Source organism: Myotis davidii, unplaced genomic scaffold, assembly GCF_000327345.1.
Source record: "Myotis davidii unplaced genomic scaffold, ASM32734v1 scaffold1364, whole genome shotgun sequence".
Classification (NCBI taxonomy): domain Eukaryota; kingdom Metazoa; phylum Chordata; class Mammalia; order Chiroptera; family Vespertilionidae; genus Myotis; species Myotis davidii.
In genome coordinates, this window is record NW_006295736.1 from 67,488 (window position 1) to 76,508 (window position 9,021).

Sequence of the window (9,021 nt, forward strand, 5' to 3'; positions counted from 1 at the left end):
AGGAGGTCGGGGGTTGGGTCCCTGCTATGTGCACGTAGGTGTGAGCACCTCCCTTTCTCCGAGGAGACCCCTTCCTGTGCCGGAGCCCAGGGGAGCGGGCTGCTTGTCGGTGCTGCTGCCGTCCTCCCCACCCCCACCTCCACCTCCACCTCCGGTCACTTCCCCTGCGAGACCTGACCTCCTGAGTTTGGGGCTTTATGGCCCCTGGAAGCCTGGTCCGAGTCTCTGGGGTGACTGGGCAGCCCCTTTGCTTACATGGTTTTCCCGGACTGGTTCTGAGCCGGTCCGGTTAGAAATGCCAGGCGTGGCGGACTAAGAGGCCCCTCTTCGGGGCAGGGCCCGCTGGGTGCAGCTGCGCTGCTGGGACCGGCCTCCACTTGTCAAGTGCTGCTTCCTCCTCGCTGCTTCCCCTGGTGCCCAGCAGAGTGGCTTTCACGCAGCCTGCCTTTGCAGCCCTCGCCGGTCCTCCCGGTTAAGGGCGTTGCTCCTTTGCTGCTCGGGTGCAGCCCTGTCTGACTTACCTAGAGGACTCCTGGGTGTCCTGTGGGCCTTCCAGGTCTCTCTTTATCCTGTTTTCTCAGCGACTGTCCCTGGTTTGGGGATGATGTAGTTCAGGGGTCCCTCTTCAGGCCTCCCATGTTTCCGCCTTTCCTTGAGCTTCTTCCCAAAGCTGCCTGCAAAACCCCCCACCCGCCCCCCCTCCTCTGAGGGTGCCAAGCTTCCTCTTTCCTCCTAACCCAGTGGTCGGCAAACTGCGGCTCGCCAGTCACATTTGGCTCTTTGGCCCCTTCAGTGTGGCCACGAAGTTTCAATCGCACTGTACATGCGTGCCCGCACGTGGTATTTTGTGGAAGAGCCACACTCAAGGGGCCGCAGTTTGCCGACCGCTGTCCTAACCAATCAGAGCCCATCCATCTCACCAGCCTCCTCCCCACACCTGGGCTCCAGTGGCTGTGCCCCGGCCTCTGCCATCATTGTCAGCAGACACTGTGTGGCAAGTCCCCACTCACTGAAATCGCTTCCCTGTTGTAGCCCTGCAGCGACTGCCGTTGCTCATTCAGGAAAGCCCAGACTCCACACCTGGCTGACAGGCCCTGACTGCCCAGCTGCTCACCGTCACTCCCAGGGCCCTTCCTCTTTTCTCTTCCTCAGACTTGCAGGCTGATCCGTCCTCAGAGCCCTTACTGTGGCTGCCTCTTCTGCTGGGAGTGCCCCCCTTCTACATCATCCCAGGGCCCCCCCCCCCCCAAAGTTGTTCTCACAGCTCCCCAGTGGCCTTTTTGCAGGGGCCTCGGCCCCTGGCTGTGGTCCCGTTTTCCCAACTTCTCCAGACCCATTTGGTCTTGTGTTGCCTTTCTCTTTTCCAGAAGCAGCATGGTGGGCCCTGTCTGTCCCTGGTGCAGGGCTGTGGTGTGTGGTCAGTGCTCAGAAGAAGGGTGGAATGAGGGAGACAGGAAAGATGGTATCAGAGCAAGAAGAGGTGGTCTCTGATGTGGTTCGCAGCGCTGAGTGATCCTGGGCCAGGCCCTGAGGCCTGTGGGGACATCAGCTCTGCACCTTGGCTCTTTCTCTTGGTTCTCCCTGGTCATTCTTCCCTAGATCACAGCCTGGGTCAGCTCCTGCACCTCCTCCGCCTGGCAGTGCTCGTGTTGCTGTGTGTCCCTCTCGGAGGCTTTCTTGTGGCTGCATTCCCATCACCAGCAGGCAGCAGGTTCTCAGTGTGTTTGGAAGGAATGACTGGATTATAAAGTGTCCAGTGCCCCATGCTTCATGTGCCGTGAACAGGCCAGGAACCCCTCTTTTCATGTTCATCAGAAAGAAGGGGGGACTTGAGGAAATGTGGGAATGAGCCTCTGAACTGGAACATCCAAGAATGGCTAAGGCTGGAGCCCAGGGTAGAAAGGAGAGAGGCCAGAGGATGGGGGCAGGCACGGAGCGTGGCTCTTGGGAGCTGCTGTGTCCCTTCTTGGAAGAGCCCGGCTGGGCGGCCATCACTGTACCTGCTGCTGGTCTGTGCTCCTGACTTCTGTGGCCTTCAGGGGGAATAGCGTTCTCTCCTCCGTTGGGGAGAGGACATGCTAGACCGGGTTTCCCCATCGACTCGCTGTCCGACAGCACGGCCTGGAGCTGGGCTCCTGCAGAGTTGGTGCTGGTGGCTGCATTACCGGAAAGCCACCTCTTCCAGAATGTTCTCTGGGAGGTCTACCACCTGCCAGGTCTTCTTTGTCCCTCTTTCTCTCCTTCCATATTCTCTCTCCTCTCCTCGGAAACTTTGTTCCTTCCTGGCAGCGTGTCCTCCCTGTCAACCAGATCCCCTGGGCCTGGATCGAATTTCGTTTCCTCCGAATTTCTTGGGTCGAGGCAGCTCTGCCCAGTGGTGTTAGCAAGGCCGTGGGGAGCCGAGCAGGGGCTGACTTGGTTCCCGTCAGACTGATTGCCATGGATCCTGGTCTGTCGGCTGGCTCAGCAGGCCTGTGCTCTGGCAAGGAGCCTCCCATATGTATCCCTCATTTAGTAAAATTTACCTTATTTCCTAAACACCTCTGGGGCACATGTTTTTAAGCCCAAATCTCTTCCAGAGTTCTTATGAATCATTAGTCTTACAGGATGAAGAGTGGTGTAGGCTGGGTCACCTGTGCAGAGGGAAGACTCTGGTTGGTCTAGATCAGGATTTTAAAAATGTGATTCTAATGTGCAGCCAAGGTTGAGAACCACTGGTCTAGATCTTGCCCCCACAAGGAGCCTGTCCCCTGAGGACCAGGTGCCATGCTGAGTCATGACCCCTGTGGTTTCTGGTGTTGCACATTTTTGGGGGGGGGGAGGGGGGTCACGACCTAGACAGACCTGCTGCACCAGCCTGCAGGCCCCAAAAGATGGCAGACGTGCCCAGGGGGCAGCACCCTCCCAGGGGCCTGGTGCCAATCCCTCCTTCCTGCTTCTCCTTTGTGCTTTGGGTTCAGGAATGTGCAGGTGTCTTTGTCTTTTCAAATTCACACACCTGGCAGCCAGGCGAGTATTTCACGCGTGCATGTGCAAAAAGTGGCCATAACATCTTAGGCTCAGCCTTCCTCAGGGTGGATGTATGCTCCCGTCTTCGGTCCGTCGCTCACACGCCCCTATGGTCAGGCAGGCCAGCATCGTTGCAGCTTCAGAGCTGAGAAGGCCACACTTCGGCAGGCACAGTGGGTCACGGTGGGGCCGGTGCTGGCCCACAGAGACGGCCATGCTGAGCCGTCAGGGATGACGGCAGACAGTGCCCTAGGTGCTGGCTACAGGGCCCCCTGCTTTGTTTCAGGGCTCTGTTTACCTACGAAGGCAACAGCAATGACATCCGTGTGGCTGGCACTGGGGGTGAGTATGGCCAGGGGGATCCAGGGGCTCCGGAAGGGAGGGTGAGGGGGTGGAGGGAGAGTGGCTGTCAGGGCCCCAGCTCCAGTGGCATCTAAGCCCTCCCAGCAGCAGGAGGGCTTGGGCAGGCAGTGCTGAGGAGTTCTCTGGGCCCTGATCAGGCAGGATGGGGGGGGGGGGGCACACCAGGGCTGCTGAGTAAAAGTAAGCCCTCCTCCATGTTCTTGGCCTGAGGTGCCAGGCAGGGCTGCCCTGTGTTGTAGCTGGGAGAGCTCACGGTGGCCTGGGCTGGAGGGGGAGGAGGAAGAGCAGACGCACTTTTCCCTCCGCCCCATCTGATGGTTGCCTGTCTGCAGGCACTCCCCCAGCAACAGTGCCCATGCTCAGCTGGGACGGGGTGACCTGGGCGATACTGCTGGCATGCGTGTCCGCGGGCGTTCTTATAAGGAGGTCTCCCCTGGCCAGAGTTGGTGGGGGCGGGGCAAGCTGCAGCCCCCGGAGGTGCCTGGCTTCGTGTGCTCGAGGCCAGCTCCCCGACCTGGGCCAGGCACAGCTTTGCCCCCAGCGGCTGGTTCTGAGGATTTGTTGGTAGAGAGCCCTCCCTCTCTCCAGCACCTTCCCCACGGCCCTCTTTCCAGAAGGACTGCCACTGCGGTGGCCTCATGCGGTGGGACGCCCGTGGTGCTGGGATGCCACGGGCGACAGTTGCAGGGTTTAGCAGTTGACCCCCTCTTCACAATTTGGGGAGGTGTGCAAGGCAGGTGAGAGCCACAAACCCTAGCACATGGTGGGCCTCGGTCTCGGGGTCCAGAGAGAACGTCTTGGGCAGCCCTTCCTGCCCCGTCACTTCCTGTGAGCATCTAAGAACTGAGCCCTGAGGCTCGGTCCTGTCTGCTCACAGCCCTCCAAGGTGGCCCTGTAGTCTGAGCAGCCACATGGGCAGGGCCCTTTGTGGGGTCCAGGAAAGAAGGGAGGTACCGGGAGAGAGAAACATTGACATGAGAGAGACACATCGATGGGTTGCCTCCTGTACACACCCTGACCAGGCCTGCGGATTGAACCTGCTACACAGGTACATGCCCTTGACCAGGAATCAGATATGTGACCATTCAGTGCACAGGCTGACACTCCAACTGCTGAGCCACACCAACCAGGGCTCATTTCTATTTTACAAAATGGTGTTTACACTAGTGCGATAAAAGTCACCAGAGTTTCGTCAGCACAGTCCTGCATCAGCCGGCGCGCCCTTCAGGCCAGGATCTTACTCTGATGCAGGAGGCAGCTTGGGCTTCCTTTCCTGAGGACTGGGGTGCTGGGTGGGCGGGGTGCCTGCTGCCTGTGACCCTCCTGTGACTGCTGCAGAGGGGGGCCTGGAGGAGGTGGTGGAGGAGCTCAACAGCGGGAAGGTGATGTACGCGTTCTGCAGGGTGAAGGACCCCAACTCTGGCCTGCCCAAGTTTGTCCTCATCAACTGGGTATGTGAAACCTGGGGCTCAGGTCCCATCTAGGTGTGACCAGGCAGCTCTCTTGCCCTCCCGCCCTGAGTGATTGGAGCAGAGGAGAGTTCACAGCCGGAGGGCTGGTTCACTGTGGCCCAGAGAGGGCCCAGAAATACCCCTGCAGAGTGAAGTACCAGCAACCACAGGACACCCTGTTCCCGTCCCCTGGGAGCTGAGGGCTTGGAGAAAGGCCGGGGGGCTCTGATAGTGCAGGGCGGGCTGGTGGGGACAAGGATTTTCAATGCCCCATAGTGGAAGCTGCCCAGCAACCTGCCGAGTCCCTAGGAGGGCAGTGGCTTTAGGGCATGGGTAGGTCATGCTGGGTGCGTTGTGTTGCAGACAGGCGAGGGCGTGAACGATGTGCGGAAGGGGGTGTGTGCCAACCACGTCAGCACCATGGCCGGCTTCCTGAAGGTGAGGCTGTCCCTGCAGGGCCTGTTCCTCAGCCCGTGTGCGTGGAGGGAGCGCTGGGACCCACAGTCAGAATGGAGGTGTGCCCCACGTCCTGCTCTGTCTGGGCCTCGGGGTGACGGAGGCTGCTCAGCGAGTGTGCAGAGGGGCGGGGGGATGGCTTCAGGGGAGGCGGGGCCAAGGACTACGAGGACCGTGCGGGCGGGAGCTGGTCCTGGCAGGCCTTGCTCCTGCCGGCCTCCTGAGTGCTGTGAACAGGACCCCGCCATGATGCTGGGATTTGAGGAGGCAGGGGATTGCCGTGCCCACACATGTCCCCTCGATGCACTGGTTCCCATCCGTTTCTGCATGTCAGTCATAAATGGAACCTTGTGTGGTTTCAAAAGCATTTGTTTTTGAGGGTCAGGTGACTGCATTTCCTTGGTCACTAGCAAGGAGACCTGGAACTTCGATTTCCAGTTCTGCCAACACTTCCTCAGATGTGCCTCCATTTCTCCAGCGAGGAGCTGGAAGAGAGGGTCACTGGGTGTTTGGTGACAGGCAGAGGCCATAGCTGGCTCCTCCGCAGTCAGTGGCTCGTGTAGATGATGTGTGCTGGCTTCTACACGTCTGTCAGGGCTGGTGTCACTGATGAGAAAGAACCCTCTGATGCCTGAGCCATCTGCTCAAGGCAGAGCCACAGGACACACTTCAGACACGAGGACCTCACGCACAAGCAAGACAGGGGTCCTAACCTGCAGGCAGGCATGTGGTCTTTCGTGGAACTGCAGCAACTGTTCTCACTGCAGGGCGCCCACGTGACCATCAATGCGAGGGCCGAGGAGGACGTGGAGCCTGAGTGTATCATGCAGAAGGTGGCCAGGGCCTCGGGTGCCAACTACACTTTCCACAGGGAGAGTAGCCGCTTCCAGGACATGGGCCCGCAGGCCCCAGTGGTGAGTGGAGCTGGGGCCATGGGTGGGGGGCATTCCCAGCGACCAGACGGCTGCCTCGACCTCGGCACCTGATCCCTCGGGTTGTCTCCTGCCTGCCTGATCTCAAGGCCACAGCACCAGTGTGTCCTGTGTGGTGGCTGCCATGGGGGAACAAGTGGCAGACAGGGCAGGCCCCTCCTAGTCGGGGCAGACTCCTGTGGGGCTGTGGCCTTGGTGCTAGGTGGAGAGCCGAGACCCCTGACAGTAAGCAGGGATCCATAGGGATGTGGTAAGCGCTGCCATGGTGATCAGCTGTCTGCAGCTGGGGGGCCATCCTCCTAGGAATGGCTCCTGGCTAGAGTTAAGCCCTAGACCTGCCCTGGCTTTACCCTCAGGGCCTGGCACAGCCAGAGACCCACCCTGCTGTGTGGGCTGCACCTCCCTGCTCAGCAGTGTCCAAGGCCTTCAGGCCAACTGCTATCGGCCTCCTTCGGGCCCTGGGCTGGGGACACTGCATCTGCCGGGCGCCGTCCTGACAGTCCCTGCCTGGGCCCTGCGCTCTGTCCCCGTCCCCGCAGGGCTCCGTGTACCAGAAGACAAATGCCGTGTCAGAGATCAAGAGGTTCGGCAAAGACAGCTTCTGGGCCAAAGCAGGGGTGAGTGCTGCCAGCGCAACAATGATTGCGGGCATTTGTGGAGCGCCCTGTGTGCGCCAGGCATGGAATAAGCACGTCACTCTCTCCCTGCCAGTTTTCTCATAACGAGCTCCTGGAATAACCCGTGGGCACAGACAGTAGTGTGGTGAAGGCTGGGGGCGGGGGGGGGGGGCGTTGTGGAGAGGAGGGGACAAAGGGGGGACGTCTGTAATACTTTGAACAATAAAGATAAAATTAAACGAAAAACTGGTGCGATGTTCTCGTCCATGCTAACCCCAGGGGTTAGCGGGTTAAGTGAGGAGGCTAGAGTTGCGCTGGGTTGGGCTGAGCACGCTCCCTGCAGGAGGAGGAGGAGCAGCGGCGGGCCCAGGAGAAGCGGCGGGCGGAGCAGGAGCGGCAGCAGCTGGAGCAGGAGCGCCGGGAGCGGGAGCTGCGGGAGGCCGCCCTCCGGGAGCAGCGCTACCGGGAGCAGGGCCAGGAGGCCAGGCAGAGGTGAGCCCCGGGGAGATGGGGCTGCCCGTGGTCAGCAGGCAGAGGCTCAGCACTGCCCTCTGCCCTCCCAGCAGGAAATCTGAGCAGCAGGAAGTGGTTTCGAGGAGCAGAGAGGAACAGGTGAGGGGTGCTCACACCGGAGGGCCCGTCCCGCACTGGGTGGAGGCCGCCCGCTGCGAGCTGCCCTGCAGGTGGGAACCTGGGATGTGTGGGCGTACCTCACCCCGTCCCGGGGAGGCGGTGAGCCCCAGCACTGTGGGAGGTGGGCAGGCTCACAGTTCCCGCTCACCCTGGGGCTGTGCGTGCCCCCAGGAGCCTGGTCAGCAGTCACCTCGGGAGATGTTCATGCAGAAGGAGAGAGCCGTGTCCACCGCGTCCACCTCCAGCCCCCAGCCAGGTGAGAGTTCTCTGTGCCTGGCCCTGTCCTGAGCAGGGCGAGGTGAGGGACACGTAGGGACGAGTGAACCAGGAACAACTGTGCGTGAGGACAGGATCTGCCCTGACCTCCTGCAGAGCCAGACCTGGAGGAGAGGATGGGGGCCTCCAGCCCCGGCCCCATAAGCCCTGGGAGAGATCACACTTGGCTGTCAAGCTGGGTCCCAGGGGCCCACAGCAGTCACCTCTATGGTACCCAAAGGACACAGGCCTAGTCCTCCAGCCAGCTCTCCCGCACTGCGCATGCCCCCAGGGGCTGCAGAGATAGAGAGTCCCCGTTCAGTCCCGGTGGGTGAGCAGGGTCCAGAGAGATCAGGGCTGTGTTCTCCCTGCCTCTGTGAGTCCTGTTCACTGTCGATTTGCAGGCAAACTGCGGAGCCCCTTCCTGCAGAGGCAGCTCCCCCAGCCAGAGAGCCCCCTCAGTCGGGAGAGGGCTCACGCCGCCTCAAGGCCCAGCACAGGCAAGGCTCTCGGCCATCCTGGGGGTTGGGGTGGGGACAGACGGGGTGTCCTCTCCCTCCCCAGGGTCCAAGCCGGCTGCACTGCCCTTGCAGGTGTCTGTGAGGAGCCTGCACCCAGTGCCCCTGAGTGCCTGGTGCAGGCGGAGGAGGAGGCCATGTACGAGGAGCCCCCAGAGCAGGAGACCCTCTACGAGGAGCCCCCCATGGTGGGTTCCCTGCACCTGGGTCAGGGCTGCGAGGACCTGGGCCCTGAGACAGCCTCCCTAGCCACACCTGGGAGCTCACTACCTTAAATTTGGAGCCGCTTGTGCGATGATAAGCTGGGTGGCAAGCACCACTGGGTGGGAGGTTCTGGGTGGGGAGCACTGCGAGGTCCCCGAGGCCTGGCCTGGGGCACAGCCGAGGGAGCCAGGACCCAGACTTCTTTCTGGTCCGCACAGGGGGAGCAGCAGGACCCTGGCTCTGTGCGTGTGGACCACTACCCCGGACTGAGCGGGAAGGGCCTCTGTGCCCGGGCCCTGTACGACTACCAGGCAGGTACTGTGCCAACCCACCCCCGGCCACAGGTTCCTCAGGGGGGCAGCCCTAGGGGTGTCAGAAGACTGGAGGGCGAGAGAGGAGCAGGCCTCTCTGTGGGTCCTAGGCAGCTCTTCATCCACAGTGTGATTCCCCTGTGCCTGCCTCGTTGTAGAGCCTGAAGGTGTGACTGAGAGGTGGCTCTGGGGGTGGCCTTGGTGCGGGAGGAAGTGCTGTCTCCAGCCTTTGGCTGGGACGGGCCCAGAGCCAGGCCCTAGGGGATGGTGTG

General features: G+C 61.3%; 1 protein-coding gene across 2 annotated transcripts in view; it reads left to right on the plus strand.

The window, feature by feature from the left end:
- Positions 1–824: 824 nt before the first annotated feature.
- DBNL (drebrin like) overlaps positions 825–9,021 on the plus strand; it is a 9,086-nt gene continuing 889 nt past the window's right edge. The window contains exons 1-11 of one of the 2 annotated variants that reach the window (XM_006770375.2): positions 825–3,351; positions 4,711–4,823; positions 5,187–5,261; positions 6,047–6,193; positions 6,751–6,828; positions 7,172–7,320; positions 7,392–7,440; positions 7,633–7,717; positions 8,121–8,216; positions 8,310–8,422; positions 8,657–8,753. In XM_006770375.2, coding sequence (XP_006770438.2) covers positions 4,758–4,823; positions 5,187–5,261; positions 6,047–6,193; positions 6,751–6,828; positions 7,172–7,320; positions 7,392–7,440; positions 7,633–7,717; positions 8,121–8,216; positions 8,310–8,422; positions 8,657–8,753 — 955 coding nt within the window. In that variant the 5' untranslated portion in view covers positions 825–3,351; positions 4,711–4,757. The remainder of the gene's footprint in view (positions 3,352–4,710; positions 4,824–5,186; positions 5,262–6,046; positions 6,194–6,750; positions 6,829–7,171; positions 7,321–7,391; positions 7,441–7,632; positions 7,718–8,120; positions 8,217–8,309; positions 8,423–8,656; positions 8,754–9,021) is intronic. The other variant, XM_015568217.1, reaches the window with a different exon arrangement.